Below are 26,322 nucleotides of genomic sequence, written 5' to 3'. Positions count from 1 at the left end.
CACCATTACACATCTCCTGATTAATTACACTGATGTCTTAACTTATGGTATAAAGGCACTGGTGTTCCCCAGAGTTACAGTACATCCCAACCTCCTATCACCTTTACTAAAGAGAAGTAGAACTTGATAGGTGAGGTAATGGCAAATTCAAGTCCATCAAGTGTTTTCAAAGTATTTTCTTTAATTTGGGGTCTCCATTATATTTCCGCTACTGAATAAAAAAATAAAAAAGGTTACTGCAACTTGTTATCTCACAATTCTCTTTTTTCTCAGAATTGTGAGATATAAACTCACAAGTTATAAAGTCAGAGTTCCAAGATATAAACTCGCAATTCTGAGAAATGAAGTCAGAATTGTGTGATATAAACCACAATTGGAAGTTATTAAGTCAGAATTGTGAGATATAAACTATATTCTGTTTACATTTCAGTTTTTTTTCTCCTCAGAATTATGAGATGCAAACTCGCAACTGCAAGAAAAAAAGTCAGAATTGCTAGATACAAACTCACAGAAAAGTCAGAATTGTGAGTTTATATCCCAAATATCTGACTTTATATCTAGCAATTCTGACTTTATAACTCACAATTGTGTGTTTAAATCTCACAGTTCTGAAAAAAAAAGAGTCAGAATTGCGAGATGTAAACTCGCAATTACCTTTTTTATTTTTTATTCAGTGGCAGAAACGGGCTTCCGTACCATTAGGACCTTGCAATCATATAGGCTCAAAGAACTTTTAATGTGTACTCTCTTTAGCACCTGATCACATTTAATAAATTTCATATTTAAATGTAATTCAAGTGCAAAATGTCCACATATTTAAGTAATGATATTCAATTAATCATTTATTATTAAAATGTATTAAAGGAATCGTTCACCCAAAAATGAAAATTAACCCATGATTTACTCACCCTCAAGCCATCCTAGGTGTATATGACTATATTCTTTCAGATGAATACAATCAGGAAAGGAAAAGAAAGGATGTGATGTGTGGCCAAGTATGGTGACCCATACTCGGAATTTGTGCTCTGTATTTAACCCATCCAAGTGCGCATGCACACGCACACGCACACACCAAGAGCAGTGGGCAGCCATGTTGCTTGCTCAAGGGTCTCACCTCAGTCATGGTAATGAGAGCGCTGGTTATCCCTGCCGGACCTGAGACTCGAACCTGCAACCTTCAGGTTACAAGTTTGACTCACTAACTATTAGGCCACGGCTGCCCCCAGAGTTATATTAAAAATGTCCTGGCTCTTCCAAGATTTATAATGGCAGTGAATGGGTGAAATAAAGTGTATAAATCAATCATAAAAAGTACTCAACATGGCTGAGGGTGTTAATAAAGGTCTTCTGAAGTGAATTGATGTGTTTGTGAAGGAAAAATATCCATATTTAAAACTTTATGAGCCATATTCTCTAGCTTAATCTAAATGTTGTACATGCGTTCATGAGAGAGTGGCGTTCCAGCGGATGACGTAGGATGTAGGTGTAGTGTAAGCTCCAATGAGAATATACTAGTCTCACAAGAACCAAGTTTTGTTTACAGCAAAGGAAAGTCTCCTCTTGACTTATATCAAAATCTTCCAACATTTTTTCTTTACAAATCATCACTTTGTACTTGTATTCATGACTAGTGTTTTGTTTTGTTTTGCTCTGTCCTCTGCGCTTCCGTGTTTGTCATCGCATTCGTCAACATCCTACATGATTCGCTGGAATGCCACTCTCTCATGAATGTGTGTACGACAGTTAGCGGAAGCTAGAGATTGCGATAGTTTAAACATATAGATATTTTTCCTACACAAATGCATCAATTCACATCAGAAGGCCTTTATTAACCCCCCGCAGCCATGTGGATTATTTTTATGATGGATTTATGCACTTTATTTTGCTTAAAAATCTCAACGCCCATTCAACGCCATTATAAAGCTTGGAAGAGCCAGGACCTTTTTTTTTAAATAACTCTGATTGTATTCATCTGAAAGAACAGTCATATACACCTAGAATGGCTTAAGGGTGAGTAAATCATGGGATAATTTTCAATTTTGGGTGAACTATCCCTTTAACAGTTTATCAAGTTGAAAAAATCTTAAAGGAGTAGTTCACTTCCAGAACAAAAAATTACAGTAAAGAAACTGTAAGGTCTGGTGTTGTGAGAAATAGGGTTCCCCCTTAAAATCAGGTCTCCATCAACTGTCAGTTAATAGTCATACCCAAACAACATTATTTTAAAAGGTGTGTATTAAAATTAATTATCATAAAATTTGCTGATATTAATATTATCATAATACTGATTAAAGGAGTAGTTCACATCCAGATAAAAAATTTACAGATAATGTACTCACTCCCTTGTCGCCAAGATGTTCATGACTTTCTTTCTTGAGTCGTAAAGAAATTATGTTTTTTTGAGGAAAACATTTCAGGATTTCTCTCCATATGACAGTTGATGGAGACCTGATTTTAAGGGAGAACCCTATTTCTCACAACACCAGACCTTTGTTTCTTTACTTATGGACATGACGTAAACACACAAAGACAAATTATGTATGCTTATAGACCTGCTCAAAATATAAATTATTTTTGTAGGTTAACCAGAGTGAATCCAGGTGAATCAAGACATTTTGAACACTTATTTTCTATGTACTTGCTCAATAATGCTACTCTGTTAATTTACACATAAAACAATCTTGCAAATGATAAATACCTCTGTAATGTTTTAATATTAGCTAAATGTTAGTTTAGTAACATACAGTAACACATTTATAGATTTAACGACTGTCGCAGAGAGTCTTATGAGAATATTCAGACGGATTTAGAGGATGCGTGACCAAACTGGACAGCCTATAAAGGAAGAGCAGGTGGATGGAGGTGAATTATTAAAGTAGCAAGGAGGCACTTAAACTCCTGTGTGTAGGAAAGTCACAATCCCAGAACAACTCCATAGCGCTGGGTTTAAATGAAAAGCACGTAGAGTCCCATACATGTTTGTTTAGTAAAATAGCTTGTCTAATTAAAAAAATAATGTGATTCTCTATACTTTTTAAATTAGTTGCATTATTAGTTAATTATCACAGTATAGTTCTAAACTATATGAAAACAAATATAGCGATAGTTCAGCAGAAGTGACGCCAGATCTATCATGTGCAAGCTATGCATTTATGTACATGTGCACTATGTGTTTGGTATTTGCTTTTGTGGTATTCCTCACGGGCGTATGTATGTGTTTGTGACCAATCATATATGTCTATGCAGGAAAATATGAGAAGGTTGCAGATGTGAAGGACACACCTTTTCCATGGTAAGTAGTCATCCTTAATAGGTAGAGGCCTGTTTGTGAAATATGAGAGCCAAACTGGTATGTGACATTACTGTCATCCCAAGGGAGGCCGGCAGACTGATTTCAGTTCAGTGAGAACATAGACAGGACTACAGAACTAAATAAAGTCTCAGATGGATGGAACTGAACTCCCACTAGAAAACCTGCAAGACAATGAGATTCCCTGTGCCCTCTGAGAAATGTTTACACACTCTTCAAGCACATGCACGCACGAAAAATATACAACATTACCCTTTCGTGACTGTGCAGTATTAGGGATATAAATAAAGTGATTGTTTGAAGATGCTTTATTCTATTAAATCTAATGCATTTATCTACTATAATCACATACCTCAATGTGACATTGGGCCACAAAACCAGTCATAAGGATCAATTTTTTGTCATTTTTGAGATTTACAGTCAAGCCTGAAATTATTCATACCCCTGGCAAATTCTGACTTAAAGTTACTTTTATTCAACCAGCAAGTTTTTTTTTTGACCGGAAATGACACAGGCTTCTCCCAAAAGATAATAAGATGATGTACAAGTTTTCATTGTGGAAAAAAAAAAATAACAAAAAGTGGCATGTCCAAAATTATTCATACTCTTCTCAATAATCAATAGAAAAGCCTTTATTGGCTATTACAGCAATCAAACGCTTCCTATAATTGCTGACCAGCTTTTTGCATGTCTCCACTGGTATTTTTGCCCATTCATCTTCAGCGATAAGCTCCAACTCTTTCAGGTTGGAGGGTCTCCCTGCCATCACCCTGATCTTTAGCTCCCTCCACAGATTCTCAATTGGATTTAAGTCAGGACGCTGGGCCACTGCAAAACGTTAATGTTTTTTTTCTGCTAATCATTTCTTCATCACTTTTGCTGTGTGTTTTGGATCGTTGTCGTGCTGAAATGTCTACTGGTGCCCAATGCCAAGTTTCTCTGCAGACTGCCTGATGTTGTTGTTGAGAATTTTGTTGTATTGCTCCTTTTTCATGGTGCCGTTTACTGTGATTAGGTTCCCTTGAAATACTCCCCCAAAACATTAGGTTCCCACCACCATGTTTGACAGTGGGGATGGTGTTCTTAGGGTTGAAGGCTTCTCCTTTTTTACGCCAAATGAAGGCTACATCATTGTGGCCAAACAATTCAATTTTTTGTTTCATATGACCATAAAACAGAAGACCAGAAGTCTTCTTCTTTGTCCAGATGAGCATTTGCAAAGGCCAAGCGGGCTTTTGTGTGCCTTATCTGGAGAAGTTGTGTCCTCCTTGGTCTGCGTCCGTTAAACCCAGCGGTGTGCAGTGTCCGTTGGACTGTCTGCCTTGAGATGTTGCCACCAGCAGAGCCCAGATTCATCAGGATGGCCTTGGTGGTGATTCTTATATTCTTTTTTACCTCTCTCACTATCCTCCTGGCCAGCACAGGTGTCACGTTTGGCTTCTGACCACGTCCTCTGAGATTTTTCACAGTGCGGAACGTCTTGTATTTTTTAATAATACTTTGCACTATAGTGTCATGATCGGGGCTGTGGGTCTTCCCTCAGCCTCCCGAGGTCGCTGTTCCTGCACTGCACTTCCTGATTGCATTCACCTGTCTTTGTCATCAGCACTGATCACTCACATCTGTTCACAATCATCTGGACTATAAGAACTCTCACTTTTCACTCCTGTTTCATGGCTGCATTGTCTTTTGTCTTTCATGTAATTTTGTGTTCCTGTTCCTGGCCTTAGACCTTGTTTCATGTTTTGTTCAGTTTATGTTTCAGTTTATGTTTAGTCTGCCGTGTTGGCTTTTTTGGTTTGTTTTGTTATTATTTTCATTAAAACCCTTTTTCCCTGCATTTGGACCCAGACCTCGCTTATTAACGTGACAGAATGCAGCCATCAAGAATGGGTCCAGCGGGGAGGATTTTTTCCGCGGAGACGGTGATTTTGCCTTTCAGGGAGACGGTGACTGTGTCCGAGGGGATGCGGCCATTTGCGCTCGTTGGGCGGCAGAGGCGGCAGCGTCCGCTATCTCAGTTCCTGACGCGGCGGTCGTTGAGGCGGCTGTGCCCGAGTGGATGGCGGCCATCTACGCTCGTTGGGCAGTGGAGGACGCTCGTCTGGCGGCGGTACCCGGGGCGGCGGCGACCGCTATCTATGTTCCTGCCGCGGCTGTGACCGCGATCTCTGTTCCTGACGCGGAGGCGACAGCGCTCTCTGTTCCTGACGAGGAGGCGACCGCGCTCTCTGTTCCTGACGTGGAGGCGACCGCGCTCTCTGTTCCTGACGAGGAGGCGACCGCGCTCTCTGTTCCTGACGAGGAGGTGACCGCGCTCTCTGTTCCTGACGAGGAGGCGACCACGCTCTCTGTTCCTGACGAGGAGGCGACCGCGCTCTCTGTTCCTGACGAGGAGGTGACCGCGCTCTCTGTTCCTGACGAGGAGGCGACCGCGCTCTCTGTTCCTGACGAGGAGGCGACCGCGCTCTCTGTTCCTGACGCGGAGGCGACTGCGCTCTCTGTTCCTGACGAGGAGGCGACCGCGCTCTCTGTTCCTGACGCGGAGGCGACCGCGCTCCCTGTTCCTGACGCGGAAGTGACCGCTGTCTCTGTTCCTGATGCGACACTGACTGCCGTCTCTGTTCCTGACGCGGAAGTGACCGCTGTCTTTGTTCCTGACGCGGAGGCGACCGCGCTCTCTGTTCCTGACGCGGAGGCGACCGCGCTCTCTGTTCCTGACGCGGAGGCGACCGCGCTCTCTGTTCCTGATGCGGAAGTGACCGCTGTCTCTGTTCCTGATGCGACACTCACTGCCGTCTCTGTTCCTGACGCGGAAGTGACCGCTGTCTTTGTGCCTGACGCACCGGAGACCGCTATCTTTGTGCCTGACGCGCCGGAGACCGCTATCTCTGTTCCTGACGCGGCGGCGGGGCCGGCTCGCATTCCTCGGGCGGCGAGGCCGGTCCATGGGACTCCGCTGCACGGGCCTGGCCCGCCATCCCTCCCCCTGAGTTGCCTTCCTCTCTGTTCCTGACGAGGAGGCGACATCGCTCTCTGTTCCTGACGTGGAGGCGACCGCGCTCTCTGTTCCTGACGCGGAGGCGACCGCGCTCCCTGTTCCTGACGCGGAAGCGACCGCTGTCTCTGTTCCTGACGCGGAGGCGACCGCGCTCTCTGTTCCTGACGCGGAGGCGACCGCGCTCTCTGTTCCTGACGCGGAGGCGACCGCGCTCTCTGTTCCTGACGCGGAAGCGACCGCTGTCTCTGTTCCTGACGCGGAAGCGACCGCTGTCTCTGTTCCTGACGCGGAGGCGACCGCGCTCTCTGTTCCTGACGCGGAGGCGACCGCGCTCTCTGTTCCTGACGCGGCGGCGGGGCCGGCTCGCGTTCCTCGGGCGGCGAGGCCGGTCCATGGGACTCCGCTGCACGGGCCTGGCCCGCCATCCCTCCCCCTGAGTTGCCTTCCTCCGTTCCTCCTCCCTCCAGACTTTGGGAACGTCTGGGAGCCGTTCCGTAGGGAGGGGGTACTGTCATGATCGGGGCTGTGGGTCTTCCCTCAGCCTCCCGAGGTCGCTGTTCCTGCACTGCACTTCCTGATTGCATTCACCTGTCTTTGTCATCAGCACTGATCACTCACAGCTGTTCACAATCATCTGGACTATAAGAACTCTCACTTTTCACTCCTGTTTCATGGCTGCATTGTCTTTTGTCTTTCATGTAATTTTGTGTTCCTGATCCTGGCCTTAGACCTTGTTTCATGTTTTGTTCAGTTTATGTTTCAGTTTATGTTTAGTCTGCCGTGTTGGCTTTTTTGGTTTATGGAATATATATATATATATTTTTTTTTTTTACAATGATGTACTCTTGTACATTGTCTTATTATCTTTTGGGAGAAGCCTGTGTCATTTCCTTTCAAAAAAAAAAAAAAAAAACTTGGCTGGTTGAATAAAAGTAACTTTAAGTCAGAATTTTCCAGGGGTGTGAATAATTTCAGGCTTTATCAACATTTTTATATATTTGTGGTACGAAAATATCAAAATATCTTCATGGAACATGATATTATTATTATAATGATTTATTTATTTAATGTTTTTGGCATAAAAATTTGACCCATACAATGTATTTTTGATTATTGCTACTTAAGACTGGTTTTGTGGTCTAGGGTCAAAAAATGCAAAAACAAATATCTTAAAAAGTTTAAAGCATGACTATTTTTATTCTCCTGCCATTTTAGCAAGATACAATAGCATTATATGGTAATGTACTGTATTGTATATTTCATTCTAATATAATTAGAATAGATTTTAATATGAGGATGATTGAAAAGATTTTTTTTTTTTTTAACGTAGCACTATATTGTTTAGTTCTTTCCAGGCCTCATTTTCATGGACTAAATCTCCTAGTTATTTGTGTGTCATATTACTAGCTCTGGGACCAAGTGAAATCCTTTTTTATGTTTTTTTTTTTTTTTTTTTTTTTTTTGCCCAAAGCAATCACTGCATTGCTTTTGCATTAACTGGAAAATATTTATTCCTCATAATATCAATGCTAAAGCACTCCAGGAGATAGGAAAAATAATAAATTGGAGGAAAATCTTGTTAACAGGGACGAGTTGGATTTCACATGAACAGGAATGAATGTTTTCTGAGACAATGTTTGATGAGTCTTGTTCATGTTTATTTTATTTTATTTTTATTTTATTTTTTTTTTTTTTCTGCATTGGTATGATTTTTACAAACAGTGCTTTGTTTTTTATTTATCCTCACCATTATACATTTATAGAAAAAAAACTGATAAACAAAAAGTGAAAAATGCATGGCAATAAAAATGACCCCAAAAAGATAATATGAAATAATACATTTTTATTGTTGTTATTATTAAGCTGAAAATAGTTTTTAATTTAATTTAATTTAATATTTATTTTTCTGCATTGGTATGATTTTTACAAACAGTGCTTTGTTTTTTTTATCCTCACCATCATACATTTATAGAAAAAGATTGATATACAAAAAGTGAAAAATGCATGGCAATAAAAATGACCCCAAAAAGATCATGTGAAATAATAAATTATTATTGTTATTATTATTATTAAAAAAAATATTTAATTTTAAATATTTAATTTAATTGTATTTTTTCTGCATTGGTAGGATTTTTTTTTCAAATAGTGCTTTGTTGTTTATCCTTACCATCATACATTTATATAAAAGACTGATATACAAAAAGTGAAATATGGCAATAAAAATGACTCCAAAAGATAATATGATTTATAATTATTATTTATTACTATTATTGATAACAATAATAATATTAAAATAGATTAAATTAAACTAAATTAATTATTCATTTTCACCCTTCTGAGCAGCTTTGGAGCTCATTTGCTATGTTTCACTGGCTGCTCCCCTCAGGTCTTTTGTTAAGCAGCTTTCTCTCAGTCTCATTGTCTCATTAGAAATCTTCTGAATTTTCGATGAAGCAGTGATCCAAAAGCTCTGGAAAACAGAGCAGATGAAACATTGGTTCACCCACCTGCCTTTTCATTAAAATGTGGGTGACTGTCATCCTGGAGTGCATTGCTTAGCCTTAATCTGCCTGCTTGAGCAAGAGCACTATACTTTTTCACACACCTAACTATATAATATTCCATGTAAATTTAAGCATCCGAGGCCCTGTAGCTTAGAGCAGTGCAGAACAGGGGGTTGCTAGGTTCATAAATGAATAAGAATCTCCAAATGAGTTTGCTGACCTCTTAAACTCCATGAAATTAATATAAGCAGACATCCTGGATGCTGCAGGGCTGCTGCGGAGCCGGGGGAAGATCACTTAAGCTCTCAGAGTTTGCTGAAACTTTTATAAGCTGACTTTTCAAGACACATTGTTGCGTTTTATTGATGGTGGCAGGGAGCAATATGAAGGCAGATAAACCTTCAGTGACTTCACTTAACCCCTCATATAAGAACAGGGGAAATTCAGGCATCACAGCATGTGGCGTCTCTCGCTTTCCGACTGCTGGAAACACAACTCTTCGACCCCGCGTCCTTGATTCCAGCACCCCACTTGCTTCCTCTAAGCCCGTAAAACAAACACAGCTTTGGTGGAAGTGGTGGAACAAACAAAACAAAGGTGGAGGTGTTTTTGGTTTTTGACACCTGGTGTTTGACGCTTGACAGTCAGCTCATTTTCTTATCTGTCACAGACCCGGGGCTTCCTGCAGTTATCTGTATTTTAATGCTGAAACGTAATGTTTACTCTGTCTTTAGTCCACTCGTCTGGCTTTGCTAAGCCAGTGTATGCTGCCAACAGGCTTTTCATATCACACTTGAGAGTGGACAAAACAAATTATACAAAAGTAAATAAAAGGAGATTAAAGCCTGAGTGTAACGAAGCACTCAAACAACATGGATTTCATTTGCATGCGTAGTACGTCTTTAAAAACTGTCGGCATGCTCTTCAGTACAGGCTTTTCAGTGAGCATCTTAAAGGGATAGTTCACCCAAAAATGAAAATTCGGTCATTAATTACTCACCCTCATGTCAAGGGTGTGAGAGAAACGAAACTTCAAAACTCTTGTATGCACTGCACATGTGGCAGTTTTGACAATAAAGCAGACAAGGGTTATGATGTCCACATATTTTTGTTGAGGAAATGATAGGAACGATTATGTGGATATTTTAATTAAATGTTTGGTCAATATTAAACAAGGAATTTGATCATCATGTAAGTGTAACAACTGCATTTACCAGGCCTTTGGTGCCCTTTTCAGGCATTTCTATTAAAATTGTAATGTAAACTGTTAATTTTGTATTTTAACACTGGTATTTAATGACACCATATGGTCATTATTAATCAATAATCATAATTGCCTCTGTGTTTTAATATAATGCATTTTAAGTCATTTTGTTTACTTAGATCTGCTTGTATTCATATTAAGAAAGATGCATTAGTCGTGAAATTATTACCGACATTAAAACACATTATTAACGTCGACAGAATAAAATAAAGTTTCACAGGATTATGAACGTACCTGAAAGTGATGCACGGGCTTCATCTTGGGCTTTTTTTTCTTTCGTTTCTCGGCGCCGGACTGTTGATGTCTCTTTCCAGGACCAGGCATATTGTTCATCAATTATTATCATCATTTTTGGCCAAATAGGCAGCCGTAAACAGAGGTGAGCGCGCGTAGTGGCGCAGATGCTGCGCGTCACCACGTGTGCTTACTAGCCTACTCTGCGTTCACCGTAAAATGCAATATACTGTATACGTTTATATTTTTTGTTTATTTGTATATGTATATTATTAATATTCATTTATTATTATAATATATAAAAACTATTTTTTTGAGCAGCTGGGATGGTGCCCCCCTGGGAGTTGGTGCCCTACGCAGACTGCATACTTTTTGCGTAGGGGAGCGGCGGTGCTGTTCATAACATTAAAATTGAACTACTGATGTCACATGGACTATTTTAACAATGTCCTGCTTTTCTGGGCCTTGAACGTGATAGTTATGTTGCTGTCTGTGCAGGGTCAGAAAGCTCTCGGATTTCATCAAAATGATCTTAATTTGTGTTTCAAAGATGAACGGTTTTACGGATTTGGAATGACATGAGGGTGAGTAATTAATGACAGAATTTTCATTTTTGGGTGAAATATGCCTTTTTTGCTAAAGAGCCAACAAAATATTTAAAAGGGTCATAAACTGAGAAACCAAAATTCCCTTGATCTTTTGACTTAAGAGGTCATTGTACTATAAAACAACCTGTTAAGCACGTTATCATTAGTCTAAAAGCAGCTTATATTGAAGGCAGTTTGCCAAAACGACAGCTTTTGGAATGTCCTTCTCTATGATGTAATAGTGTGCATAAGCACCGCCTCCACAGAAGATCAACACCACTGCCGAAACAGTGAATCATTTTTGCGATGCAATGGTTTAATTGATTCAGGGTTTCAAAAAGCTCCATTAATACAGGTCCTTCTCAAAAAATTTGCATATTGTGATAGTTCATTATTTTCTGTAATGTACTGATAAACATTAGACTTTCATATATTTTAGATTCATTACACACAACTGAAGTAGTTCAAGCCTTTTATTGTTTTAATATTGATGATTTTGGCATACAGCTCATGAAAACCCAAAATTCCTATCTCAAAAAATTAGCATATTTCATCCGACCAATAAAAGAAAAGTGTTTTTAATACAAAAAAAAGTCAACCTTCAAATAATTATGTTCAGTTATGCACTCAATACTTGGTCGGGAATCCTTCTGCAGAAATGACTGCTTCAATGCGGCGTGGCATGGAGGCAATCAGCCTGTGGCACTGCTGAGGTGTTATGGAGGCCCAGGATGCTTCGATAGCGGCCTTAAGCTCATCCAGAGTGTTGGGTCTTGCGTCTCTCAACTTTCTCTTCACAATATCCCACAGATTCTCTATGGGGTTCAGGTCAGGAGAGTTGGCAGGCCAATTGAGCACAGTAATACCATGGTCAGTAAACCATTTACCAGTGGTTTTGGCACTGTGAGCAGGTGCCAGGTCGTGCTGAAAAATGAAATCTTGATAACTGCAGATGGAAGCATGAAGTGCTCCAAAATCTCCTGATAGCTAGCTGCATTGACCCTGCCCTTGATAAAACACAGTGGACCAACACCAGCAGCTGACATGGCACCCCAGACCATCACTGACTGTGGGTACTTGACACTGGACTTCGGGCATTTTGGCATTTCCCTCTCCCCAGTCTTCCTCCAGACTCTGGCACCTTGATTTCCGAATGACATGCAAAATTTGCTTTCATCCGAAAAAAGTACTTTGGACCACTGAGCAACAGTCCAGTGCTGCTTCTCTGTAGCCCAGGTCAGGCGCTTCTGCCGCTGTTTCTGGTTCAAAAGTGGCTTGACCTGGCGCCTGTACACGGTGGCTCTGGATGTTTCTACTCCAGACTCAGTCCACTGCTTCCGCAGGTCCCCCAAGGTCTGGAATCGGTCCTTCTCACAATCTTCCTCAGGGTCCGGTCACCTCTTCTCGTTGTGCAGCGTTTTTTGCCACATTTTTTCCTTCCCACAGACTTCCCACTGAGGTGCCTTGATACAGCACTCTGGGAACAGCCTATTCATTCAGAAATTTCTTTCTGTGTCTTACCCTCTTGCTTGAGGCTGTCAATGATGGCCTTCTGGACAGCAGTCAGGTCGGCAGTCTTACCCATGATTGCGGTTTTGAGTAATGAACCAGGCTGGGAGTTTTTAAAAGCCTCAGGAATATTTTGCAGGTGTTTAGAGTTAATTAGTTGATTCAGATGATTAGGTTAATAGCTCGTTTAGAGAACCTTTTCATGATATGCTAATTTTTTGAGATAGGAATTTTGGGTTTTCATGAGCTGTATGCCAAAATCATCAATATTAAAACAATAAAAGGCTTGAACTACTTCAGTTGTGTGTAATGAATCTAAAATATATGAAAGTCTAATGTTTATCAGTACATTACAGAAAATAATGAACTTGATCACAATGCGCTAATTTTTTGAGAAGGACCTGTATGTGTTCTTTGCTTGCGTTCTCTATATAATTTATTTGTTGTTTGAATAACCGTGGAATTGAAATCATTACAATTAATAGGCCTAACTGATCGCGTTAAATGCAGTTTCTGTCATATTAAAATCATTTCATAAAACAGGGTTATGATGTGCGTTGTCAACAGATTGCACTAATATTAGGATACTCAGACTATAGCCTTACTGTTGGGTCAACCGCTGCCTATGGAGAGAGAATTTTTTTTAAAAGCACCCCCACCCCCCGCTTTTTTTGTTTTTGTTTGTTTTTTTACAAATCGCACCCTGTATATTGGATCCGACAGTGATGTCACAACAAAAGTGCGAGTAACTGTTTTCATTACGTGGTCACTAATGCTTTGTCTCCTCTTATGTTTGATATGGGAGTTATTTATGTGTTTTAAACTTAAATGACTGTGGCATTCATATATGAGGAATGAATGTAAGCTGTTAGCCAATCATAGCAGTGGGCATTTACTTTTGAGTCTACAATTTGTCTACATTCTGCTGAGGGGGGTTAAAAGGAGTTGAAGGGTGTGAAAATAATATGAAGATATGAGGAACAGGAAATTTCATGATAAAGGACATAAAGTGGTAACAGGTTGCATAGGTCTGCACTAGAGGTTATTCATTAGAGTGTGTTGAATCACAGGTTAAGATGCTACATGAAGTTTCCTTCACAGATTAGAGAGAAAAAAAACTGTAGCCTACAATAATGCCATTTATTAATATGGCCTCTGTTTTCTGTTTTGAGGGCACAAGAACATATATGAATTATGTTTAGTTTAATGGAAATCGTTTGATGGTTATGAATGGTTGAATTTTAGATGATAAAAACAAGAATTCAACATAATTCCATATAGTGAAGGAGTAGCATAAAAATATATGTGACTCAGGCCCACAAAACCATAAGGGACTATCGTTTGAAAATTGAGATCTGAAAGCTGAATTGACGTATGGTTTGTTAGAAAAGTATACAATAGACAATATTTGGCCAGGATACAACCATTTGAAAATCTGGAATGTGAGGGTATTATTGAGAAAATCGCCTTTAAAGTTGTCCAAATGAAGTTCTTAGCAATGCATACTAATCAAAAATTAAGTTTTGATATATTTACTGTATAGTAGGAAATTTACAATGAAACACGATCTTTACTTAGTATCCTAATGATTTTTAGCAAAGAAAAATCAATAATTTTGACCCATACAACGTATTTTTGGCTATTTCTACAAATATACCTGTGCTACTAAAGACTAAGTCTTGTGGTCCAGGGTCACATACGTATTCAGATGAGTACATGCATTGTTGGATGTACTGTACATTCTGTAATATCAATTTTCAATCCAAAGTTAAATAATTATGAACCCAAATAAACACAAATATCAAATTAAGAGCAACAGTAGATGGCAGACTTGATTTATTGAAGGCGACATTATGGTTGGAGTTCATATTTCCAAAAAATTAGATCTTTGCCACAAGATATTATATTGACTCAGCCGTCCTCCAAGATTAAAGTCTTGTTTCAGATTGCAGTTATTAGAGCTAAAATAAACTCTGGATGAAGACATAAATATCGAACAGCTCAAAATCAAAACAGTCTATATCAAACCCCTGTCTCTGTTCATAGGAGTGAAAATGTTGCACTGTTTTGTGACTTTCAGATCAATTGCTCTGTAACGGATAGACAAGGCATGAAATGAATGCTCTAATAACTTATTTCTGCTACATACATAAATGATTTTTGTTTTAACAAGAGTGCACATTGTTTAAAAACAAACTGATTCACACAAAATCTTTATGTAAAAAACTTTCTTCCTCCCAAATAATGACTTATTAGCTAGAGTGACCTTATTTAAAAAAAAAAAAAGAGGTCGTAGGACAGGGTCCTAGTTTTGGTATCAAATAATGTTATTTCTATCACAAGTAGAATGCAAAATGTTTCAACACAAGCATTTCAGTCAAATGGAAAGATTTCAAACTTTTAACCCAAGGGAGAAATTAAGCCCAATTGACCATATGCACGTAGTGTTCTTTAGAACTTCCACATAAAGATAACCTAAAGCTAATTTTATATTTGCTATATATAGGTGGACACACTTGAGACTCCTTTACTGCCTCTTTCTTATCAGAAACTGAGAAAAATAATAATTGCAATATCGTAAATAATGATAGCGGCACTTCAGTTTCATAACAACGTATAACATATTTAAATGCTGAGCCTGGTAATCCCAGTTGTACATTTAAACGCTGACAGCTAAACACTATCATAACATGTTTAGGCTAACGTTAGCTAGCTAGCCATACTTCTCTTCAAGGACATCTTAATTGTATTCTTGATAATCAGTAACTTTCCTTCATAGTCATGAACACATTTTTAAAATCTTGTTATATTTTTAAGCCTTTATTATTTTTCAACTCCACAGCTGAGCAATACAATTTACTTCAAAGATTTACTTTGCAGGTATTCTGTCCCACTCATCTTGGCAGAATTGTTGTAATTCAGCCACATTGGAGGGTTTTCGAGCATGAACCACCTTTTTTAAGGTCATGCCACTAGCCTAGAATCTAGACGCGCCCCTAGCGGCAGCAAATTACATTTGCTTCTAAGGGCAGTCTAGTAACTCTCCGTTCACTTGAGATTTCCAAAAATCCAAAATCGACCGGGCCAATCACGAGTCGGTGGGCGGGTTTAACATGATGACGACTAACCTGCGACCATTAGTTCCGTCAGACGTTCTCTGGTTCCGTGAATTACGCGTGAGAGATAAAGCGATGGCTGCTGCTAGCGAACAACTTTCTTTCGAATCGGCTTTGGCCGCCACTCTGAAAGACTTGGAGTTAAGCTTTTCTCTGAGAAAAGAACAAGAAACTGCACCGAGGTCGTTCTTACAAAAGAAGGATGTATTTGGAGTTGACTACTTCACCTTCTTCGTTGCTCCGATTGGTTGTAGCGCTATCCTATTGCGTGGAGAGTGAGTTTGAAAGACAACCGTTTATCCCGCCCCTCCGGTTGATCGCTGTCTATGGAGAGTGCCCAGACCCTACATTTATGTGGGTCTGGCTTGTCAGGCTATCATGCCACAGCATCTCAATAGGATTCAGGTCAGGACAATAACTAGGCCACTCCAAAGTCTTCATTTTGTTTTTCTTCAGCCATTCAGAGGTGGATTTGCCGGTGTGTTTTAGATCATTGTCCTGCTGCAGAACCAAAGTTCACTTCAGCTTGAGATCATGAACAGATAGCCGGACATTGTCCTTCAGGATTTTCTGGAAGACAGCAAAATTCATTTATCACAGCAAGTCTTCCAGGTCCAGAAGGAGCAAAACAGCCCCAGATCATCACACTACCACCACCATATTTTACTGTTGGTATGATGTTCTTTTTCTGAAATGCTGTGTTACTTTTACGCCAGATGTAATGGGACACACACCTTCGAAAAAAAATTCTACTTTTGTCTCGTCAGTCCACAGAGTATTTTCCCAAAAGTCTTGGGGATCATCAAGATGTTTTCTGGCAAAACTGAGACGAGCCTTTATGTTCTTTTTGCTCAGCAGTGGTTTGTGTCTTGGAAATCTGCCATGTAGGCCATTTTTGCCCAGTCTCTTTCTTATGGTGGAGTCATGAACACTGACCTTAACTGAGGCAAGAGAGGCCTGCAGTTCTTTAGATGTCGTTGTGGGGTCTTTTGTGACCTCTTGGATGAGTCGTCGCTGCGCTCTTGGGGTAATTTTTGGTCGGCCGGACACTCCTGGGAAGGTTCACCACTGTTCCATGTTTTCGCCATTTGTGGATAATGGCTCTCACTGTGGTTCGCTGGAGTCCCAAAGCTTTAGAAATGGCTTTATAACCTTTTCCAGACTGATAGATCTCAATTACTTTCTTTCTCATTTGTACCTGATTTTCTTTGGACGACGTGTAGCTTTTGAGGATCTTTTGGTCTACTTCAATTTGTCAGGCAGGTCCTATTTAAGTGATTTCTTGGTTGCGAACAGGTGTGGCAGTAATCAGGCCTGGGTGTGGCTAGAGAAACTGAACTCAGGTGTGAAAAACCACAGTTATGTTTTAACGGGCAAACACTTTTTCACACAGGGCCATGGGGGTTTGAATTTTTTTTCTCTTCATAAAAAAACCCCCTTCTTTATTTAAAAACTGCATGTTGTGTTTACTTTTGTTATATTTCATTAATATTTAAATTAGTTTGATGATCTGAAACATTAAAGTGTGACAAACATGCAAAAAAAAAAAAAATCATTAAGGGGGCCTTTTTCACACCACTGTAGCCTATATTTAACCAACACAAACTTTTAGTTACCCTGAATTTAGTCTGAATCATTTAATGCACAGCTTTTTTTTTTACATCAGCTTGTCAGATGTTTCGTCCGGTTATTACTGTCAATCATAGCAATGACTGCGTCATGTTTAGCCGATTTACTTGTATAATTTTTTAAACTCACGTTTGTCATTCTTGAAACAGTATACATGGATGTTTGGTCCTCTTAGACATGTGTGTATGGACTACGTAGAGAAAACGAGCAAAGTACACTCCTATTACTGCACAGTACAATTGACCGGAAATGACTTAGCTGGCTTGTCTAAAACAAGGAAGTAATCCGTGCTTATGGTCAATTCCCGGACATTTTGGGCGATTTAAGAATCCCGGCGCCAGGATGCATTTTTGTCCAAAAAGAGGACATGTCCGGGTAAAAGAGGACGTATGGTCACCCTAGTTTAGCTGCTACTTTCTATTGTGAAAGCTCATTTGTGTTTGGTAGGAGTTCATTCATCTCAGACGTGTCAATGAGATACATGACTGAACTCAAAAAAAGTGTTTTTGTTGACTGCACAGGATACTTGAGGAGAAACATATGGGACATTGACCAAATAATGAGCTGCAGAGTGGATGATCTATTTAGGTTTTGAACAAAGATTTGCTGTAACTGATTTGTCTCGTTTCCACTGGTCTTCTCTGAATATATGAGGTGATAGAGGATAAAACTGCATAAGCCCATATTGGTTCACTCAACAAAATAAAAAAATGATGAAATGTATTCACCCTCAGGCCATCCAAAATGTAGATGAGTTTGTTTTTTCATCAGAACAGATTTGGAGAAATTTAGCATTACTTCACTTGCTCACCAATGGATCCTTCTGCAGTAATTAGGTCCAAATCCAGATTTCCAGGTCAGATTTTCAATTAACATCTTATGAAGTGAAAAGTTGTCCTAGATGGGTGAGTAAATTTTCATCAAATTTCATTTTTGGGGTGATTTTTTTTAAGTACCCATTCAACCCCCCAAAAAAGGCAGTGCATGTTCTAAAACAGTAGTTAAACATTTTTAATTTAGGGTTAGGGAGGTCTGAATGTTGCTGTAGCATAGATGTTTACATTATATTAATGTATAGGTTAACATCTTACATTTTAGCTTAGTCTTCGTTTTTTATCAATGATGCATTTCAGAGGGTAACAGCTGGCTGTGTGACGGCCACATGCTAAATAATTCACACTCTTATAAATATTGCACATTCACACTTGGATAAAATCTCACCCGAGATATCTCTTTGGGTCCAGGGCACTCAGAGTTCAGGTGGCTCCGCCAGTCCAATAATACACTTTATGGGACTACTGAGACACAGCAAGTTAAATACACATATTGTGAGTGCACTATTGCGAGGTAGGTTTTCATCCTATTTATGCTCATTTGGACGCAGTATGTTTGGGGGGGAAAAGTCAGTATTTTTAATGTTTACTGAAAATTTATTTCTCAGTTATATGTACTTTTTTTTTTTTTTTTAGAATGGTCGATGCTGATGTTTTCATTTGCTTCTGAGTGGAAAGAGTGGTATGACATTTTTTAAACTGATGCAAAATAAGCTTTGCTTACTGTATGACGGTAACATTTCTGTTGCAAAATGTGTTACCTTGGATTTCTGGTGAAACATTTGTCAATTGATAGTTCAAATTTTATTAGGAACATACAGTACAATAGCATAAAACATTTTGTTTTTGAATATCAAAATTGTCACTGAATGTGCCAGAAAAAACAGCATTATTTGTAGATAAATATCTGTGCAAAATTGTATATATTTAAATTGTGAAACTTACAGAGTGCAAAAGTGTAATTGTATTCACTCAATAAAACCAAATAGTTTATGTAACTGTGAAAAGTGTTATTTTACTGTATATTTCTTACACTTGTGCACTTTTTCAGAAACCACTGTTGAGGATTTTTGCAGATGTTAATTTTAATATCAATAATATCATATTGTGTGCGTACCTCTGAAATTGAATGAGAACTACCGATTTATGCCACTTTTAATTGTCCCATACAAAGGAAAGGCCTCCTGTGACAGGTGTGATTGCGAAGATAATATATATATATATACACAATTAAATACAAAATAATATTTAAAAGTCAAAAGTTTACATACACCTTGCAGAAACTGCAAAATGTTATTTTACTCAAATAAGAGGGATCATACAAAATGCTTGTTATTTTTTATTTAGTACGGATCTGAATAAGATATTTCACATAAAAGACATTTATATATAGTCCACGAGAAAATAGTAGTTGAATTTCAATAATAGTTGAACAGTGGGCAGTTTAACTGTTCTGGACAAACAAGGAACTCATGAACTAGTATGCTGTGGGTCATTCAGGTCCACAGTATTAAGGATCAAGTGTATGTAAACTTTTGAACAGGGTCATTTTTATAAATTAAACTATAATTTTCTCTTGTGGAATATATGTAAATGTCTTTTATGTTTTTTAATGGTATGGAGTTTCTGCTTATTACTTACATTTTCCCCTCACACTAAAAGTAGCAAGACATTATCATAAAAATCTTTGGTTATACAAAAAAAAAATGAATGATTTTATTCAATTCTAATGTTGTGAAAAACAGTACAATCCAGGTAATCCCATCTTGTCTTCCAGTAAACCACCCTTTTTTGTGATAATTTACCGGCTAGACATGATAAATCATATTACATGAACAAAAGTGCACCTACGTTCTCGAAAAGCTACAAAAGCTGTCACTGTGGTGGTACCTTTTTTTTTTTTTTTTTTTTTTTTTAAAGTACTAATATGTATAGTTTAGGTACAATATGTAACTTTAAGGCACTAAAATACACCTTTTCTGGTAAATGAACACAAATGCATCTTTGCTAAATAATCAAACAACCACAGTATTTAAACTATATGATCACAAATTCCAATAATTAACAATCATTTTCTCTAAGCTATCACAATAGTATCATATATCCAGACTTCAGAAGTCTGGTCCACATTGTGGTTTATTCTGGCCAGTAATCACCCAGTTAGACAGTTGGTCCTGTCAGTGTGAATTGTTTTTATATGCAGTTTACAGACTTCTTTAAAAGGATAGTTCACCCTAACATAACAATTCTGTCATTAATTACTCACCCTCATGTCGTTTCAAACTCCTTTGTTCATCTTTGGAAAACAAAGTATTTTTGTTAAAATTACGTGAACTTTCTGACCCTGCATAGACAGCCACGCAACTACCATGTTTAAGGCCCAGAAAGGTAGTAAGAACATCAATAAAATAACCCATGTGACATCAGTGGTTCAACTGTAATGTTATTAAGCTACGAGAATTCTTTCTGTGTACATACTTTATGTAACAATTGAACATGTCAGTTGCATTGCCATCTATGCAGGGTCAGAAAGCTCACGGATTTCAGCAAAAATATCCTAATTTGTGTTCTGAAGATCAACGAAGGTCTTACGGGTTTGGAACGACATGAGGGTGAATAATTAATAAAAGAATTTTCATTTTTGGGTGAACAACTAATAGCTGATGAGCAAACAGACAGAAAAGTGCAGAAAAACAGCCAAAGTGTGAAGTGTACAAAACTTGTGAGAAGTCAACAATCTAGCTGTGTTGTACTACCGCTTTCAGAACTTTGACATAAACTTACAATCAAAACAAACATTTCACCTGCAATCCATAAACAATGTAAAAAAGAGAGAAAAAAAGAAGGCACAAGGTGTTTCTTTGGTCTCCCCACTTGGCTAAAAGTTTACTGTTCACTTGGGTAAATCTGAAATGTAAAAAGGACACCATAATATGACATTAGCTGCATTAGCTAGCATTACCCCTTGAATTGCGCAAAATACGCCTAATGGAAACGTGTCAATTGCGCAAAAACTCCCATACATCGCAAAAATGTTTTTACGCTCGGATGAGGTGGTTTTTCAGGCAATTCGAAAAAGGAACATTTTTTTTGCATTTACAGGTCACATTCGATTAAATATAGCCAAAATCCCACAAACATCTGTTGCCATGACTTATCGCGAGAGGGAAAAAAAAAATTATGTTTTACACTTGTAAAAATTAAGGTGCTTTAAAAGGTTCTTCATGGCGATGCCATGTCAAAGGTTCTTTCAAGAACCATCTCTTTCTTACCTTTTTATAATCTTAAGAACCTTCTTTCACCACAAAGAACCTTTTGTGAAACAGAAAGGTTCTTCAGATGTTAAAGGTTCTTTATGGAACCAATTAGACAAAAAAAGGTTCTTCTATGGCATCGTAAAGCTTTATTTTTAAGAGTGTAGTCACATAACATCAGTTAATGGAAACGCCATCATTTCGCAATACTTTTTAATCGACATTTATAAAATATCGCCAAAGTTTTGTCCAAATCTGTAATGGAAACGTACCTGATGTGGTCAACAGATGTAACAGGAAGAATATAGAAACAACCAACCTCTGAATAAGCAGGAGGCGGCTGGAGGCGGAACTGCTGAATGCAAGCGAATGCCGAGGGATCTAGCAGCCAGTCTGGTTGTGATTGGCAGGTTGAAGTCCTGTGCTCTTCAAACTGTTCCTCTGACACAACCTCTGCATAGCTGGGAGGGGCTGTCAGGAATTATTACCATTAAATTCAAAGATGAAAATAAGTATACTCACACACATATACATAACATATACACTGCATGCAGCAATCATACCCTTTATTTATTTATATGACATGAAAGCTGAATTCACTGCACCATACCTTCAGCTATGTCTGGAAGGGCAAATGTGGGGTATGGCAAGCTCATGTTCACAATGGAACGACTGCTCATGCCAAAACCACTGGTACCGATCACCACTGGAAGCTGCACTTCTAGATTTTTGGCACCTGGTATCTGAACAATAACCTTGAGCACAGAAAGAAAAAAAAAAGATACAACCATTCATATAAGAGTGTTTTATTTGTGTAGCTTGTTAGCTAGTAGATGTTGGTTTAATCGCTTAATGGTTCAGATTCAACATTTTCCTGTATGTATACTAAGTTTATCAAAGATGAAGCCTGGCATTACGGGTAATAAAAAAGAAATTCTTTGAATAAACATCATAACATTTTTACTCACTGCAAGTAGGTACTCCACTCTCAGGATGTCTGAATTCAGAATGGAGGGAGAAACTGGAGGAATGTTTAATGTATTTCCATTGCACCTACTGGAAGTGTCAGGTGGTACTACATTTCCTCTAGCACTGGCAACCACCTGTTTGATGCTTTTTGTTTTACCCTTGGCTGTATAAGTCTGTATCTGGTATAGCACAGCTTTTGGCATAACTAGACGAGATGAGCGGTTCTCGATCGATGCATAGACTGGGATTGATTCTCCTGGAGAAGAGATGAAAAATAGTGCATCAAGATATTTACATTGACATAAAGGCTGAGGAATCATACATTTACCCAGATTTACACAGTTTAAAAGTTTGTTTGGTAAGATTGGCAGCATTTATTTGATTATAAAGCAGTAAAACACTGGTATTATTAAATATTATTATAATAATTAATATAAAATATTATTATTATTGTTCATTAATAATTATCAAATATAGAATAGAATGTATTCCTGTGATGGCAAAGCTGAATTTTCAGCAGCCATTACTCCAGTCTTTAGTGTCACATCATCCTTCAGAAATCACTGCTGCTTCATTTTGTGAAGAAACTGTTTTCCAGTTCATAGATATTCTTTTGGAACACACTACCAGTCAAAAGTTTTTGAACAGTAAGATTTTAATGTTTTTTTAAAGAATTCTCTTCTGCTCAACAAGCCTGCATTTAATTGATTCAAAATGCAGCAAAAGCAGTAATATTGTGAAATATTTTTACTATTTAAAATAACTGCTTTCTATGTTAATATTTTAAAATGCTATTCATTCCTGTGATCAAAGCGAAATTTTTAGAATCATTACTGCAGTCTTCAGAGTCACATGATCCTTCAGAAATCATTTTAATATGATGATCTGCTGTTCAAGAAACATTGATGTATTATTATGATCAATATTTAAAACAGTCAAGTATATTTGTTCAGGATTATTTGATGAATAGAAAGATCCAAAGATCATTTATCTGAAATAAAAAGCTTTTGTAACATTATACACTATACCATTCAAAAGCTTGGAGTAAGTATAATTTTTGTATTTTATTTTTGGAAAAATAAATATAGAAATTAAGACTTTTTTAGCTTTAAAGTGATGATAAAGACATCTATAATATTACAAAAGATTCTATTTTAGACAAATGCTGTTCTGAACTTTCTATTCATCAAAGAAACCTGAAAAAAATTCCACTCAGCTGTTTTCAACATAATATTAATAATAAACGTTTTTGAGCAGCAAATCAGAATATTAGAATGATTTCTGAAGGGTCGTTTTTTCAGAAACCTGAAAAAAAAAATCCACTCAGCTGTTTTCAACATGATATTAATAATAAACGTTTTTGAGCAGCAAATCAGAATATTAGAATGATTTCTGAAGGATCGTTTTTTCAGAAACCTGAAAAAAAAAATCCACTCAGCTGTTTTCAACATGATAATAATAATAATAAACATTTTTGAGCAGCAAATCTACATTTTACAGTTTCTGCTGTACTTTGGATCAAATAAATACAGGCTTGGTGAGCAGAAGAGACTTCTTAAAAAAAATCTGTTCAAAAACTTTTGGCTGATAGTGTAGTAGAAGTTTTTCCTGTCATGACACTTAGAAAGCTCCTAAAAACTATAATTATTTTCCCTTACCATTGCAATAACCTTGTCGGTTTATGCTGACAGTCAGTGAGATGGGACCAGAAGTAAAGATCCAGCAGCCAATCATCTTCTTACAGGTTTGTGACACTGGAGACTGTAATAGAAACTCTGAGTCAGAGGTCAAGAAGAATTTCTCAAACGCAGTGCTTCTTTGCTTCAGATTTTACATTTATCAACAATTGCACATTCCGCCAGTTGAGAGCAACATTAATGTTCTAAGCACTTCTATTTGGTGTCAGTGGTGTAACACATTCAAATTCAAGGTTATATGAAAATAGCATTTGCAATGCAGCTTTCTGTCAAGGTATGATATGAACTCCTCTGTGAAACCTGTTGAGAGTTCATGATCAACAGTCTCAACATCGCATCAGGTCACACATGGTCTGGATTCTACAGTATAAGAAAATAACATCAAAATGTTTAAAAAATATTCTATAGAGTATATATGTGTATAGTATGAATGAAGTCTGAACATTCTACATACACCATGTTGGCTTTGTCATGTGAACTAAAGCTACTGACCTACAGTTTTTTTTACTTACTATATAGTAGGAAAGTAGGTATATTCATATGCAGGGTTCAGAAGGTGGCCCTCCAGAAGCAAAATATGTAGAAAATAAGTATGTGTGGGAAAATAGAAGGCAATTTTGACATACTCACGATTAATGTTGGCACATTGACATCAATATGATTGAAGATGCGAAGTTCTCTGCAAACACGTTGACTTTCATTGAATGGCCTTTTAAAAACTGCCTGCACCATGTAGTAAACACGGCCATGTTTTCCAGAGAAAGAAGAAACCAAATGACTAGGAGGCAATAAAAACTTGTCAGTGCAAATGTCCCAGTTGATTAACATGCAAAAAATGTGCACTTACTTTTGAGGTAGGTGCAGGTCAAAAGGCATCTCATATGTGCCACTTTCAAGGATGAGGTCTTGGGTACCTGATCACATATTAATAAATCAAACTGTAGGACGTTAACGGGTTTGAAGGCATTTCAATTAATCACACTTCAATCCTCACAAATATTAATGAGTAAAAGATGTTCAACGTATATTGCAGGCCTACCTGTTGTTGCAACAAGTGTCTTGGATAAATAAAGGCATTTCCTCTCTTCTGAATAGCAGGATCGTTTATGCATCCAACTCACCTGAGCATATCCCTTCAGTATGACTTTTATGCTTTTGACTGTGGTGGCTTCGGAGAGTCTGAGAGAAACATGTCCAGACACTACTTCACCAGAGCAATAACCATCTCTCTGGTCGTTGTCAAGAATCACATCCAGTGATTTTCTTTCAATATGTGTCATCTTCGTTTCTGGAGAGTAAATACGAGTCCATTTCATGTTGTTTGTCTCATTGCATTCGTGGGCGCACACGCGCACACGCGCACGCACGCACGCACGCGCACACACACACACACACACACACACACACACACACACACACACACACACACACACACACACACACACACACACACACACACACACACACACACACACACACACACACACACACACACACACACACAAAACAGAAGGCTTATCTAAATGCGTGTCCAATAATTCTGACTCGCCTGCTGTTTAAGTGACACTTTGGTTTAAAACAAAATGACATCAAATTACTATGTTTGCCAAAATGAACATAACTTTATCAACACGCATCAACAATATCTAGCAACATTTTAAATACACTACATAAACAAAAACAAACATTCTGTAACCTTCAGAATGACTTCTCACGATGCTGCAAGCAGCAGCACTCCATGCAATGTCTGACAGTTGTTTGTAGGCCACGCCCAGTGTTTATTTATATGTGGCAATTGGCTGATTTACATGTCTTTCATGCATTATCCCCTCCCATCTGAATGATCTGTCAATCCATTTACTTTGGAGTACAAAAACAGAATTAAATAAAAGTAACCCCTCTGCAAAAAAAAAAAAGAAAAAAAAAAAAGATTATTATAAAAAAAGATTATTTTTTTATTATTTAATAAATCTAATATTGTAAAGTAGTACATGTTACATTTGGATAACACAATATTTTATGCAATCCTCTAATAGTGGAATCCTCTTAAAAACATGCTAATCAGATGAGATAAGGCCAGCAGCACCACTTATACATTGTTGTGAATTCAGGTGTTGGTTTATGCAGATTTTTCAAAAAAGATGTCACTGATGGTAAACATTATCATTACAATGAGTAAATATTATATACACAAAAGTGGAATAACAGTAAACCCTCTATAAATTGTTTTCAAAATGAATGTAAAAACACTACATCGAATCTTTAAAACAAAGATAATCAAGCCCTTGGGGAATTGTAGCTATAAAACCATTTATGAGTCTCTTTCCTTTTAAGAATGTCAAGATTTTGTAACTTTTTTATTTATTTATTTTTCCTTGCAACCTCTTGAAATGTTTAAAGAATATTTTTGTTTGT

General features: G+C 38.0%; 1 protein-coding gene across 1 annotated transcript in view; it reads right to left on the bottom strand.

Annotated features, from left to right (window-relative positions):
- Positions 1 to 25,187, bottom strand: part of LOC141345292 (arrestin domain-containing protein 4-like) — a 39,190-nt gene extending 14,003 nt beyond the window's left edge. The window contains exons 1-7 of the mRNA XM_073850161.1: positions 24,947 to 25,187; positions 24,755 to 24,821; positions 24,538 to 24,685; positions 23,869 to 23,971; positions 22,210 to 22,466; positions 21,852 to 21,996; positions 21,514 to 21,712 (exon numbers count right to left, since the gene is read on the bottom strand). Of these exons, the coding sequence (XP_073706262.1) occupies positions 21,514 to 21,712; positions 21,852 to 21,996; positions 22,210 to 22,466; positions 23,869 to 23,971; positions 24,538 to 24,685; positions 24,755 to 24,821; positions 24,947 to 25,187 (1,160 nt within the window). The remainder of the gene's footprint in view (positions 1 to 21,513; positions 21,713 to 21,851; positions 21,997 to 22,209; positions 22,467 to 23,868; positions 23,972 to 24,537; positions 24,686 to 24,754; positions 24,822 to 24,946) is intronic.
- Between the last annotated feature and the right edge of the window lie 1,135 nt (positions 25,188 to 26,322).

The sequence above is a fragment of the Garra rufa genome, chromosome 11 (genome assembly GCF_049309525.1).
Source record: "Garra rufa chromosome 11, GarRuf1.0, whole genome shotgun sequence".
NCBI lineage: Eukaryota > Metazoa > Chordata > Actinopteri > Cypriniformes > Cyprinidae > Garra > Garra rufa.
The sequence above is the reverse complement of the archived record's forward strand: the minus strand, read 5'-3'. Positions and strand labels throughout refer to the sequence as shown.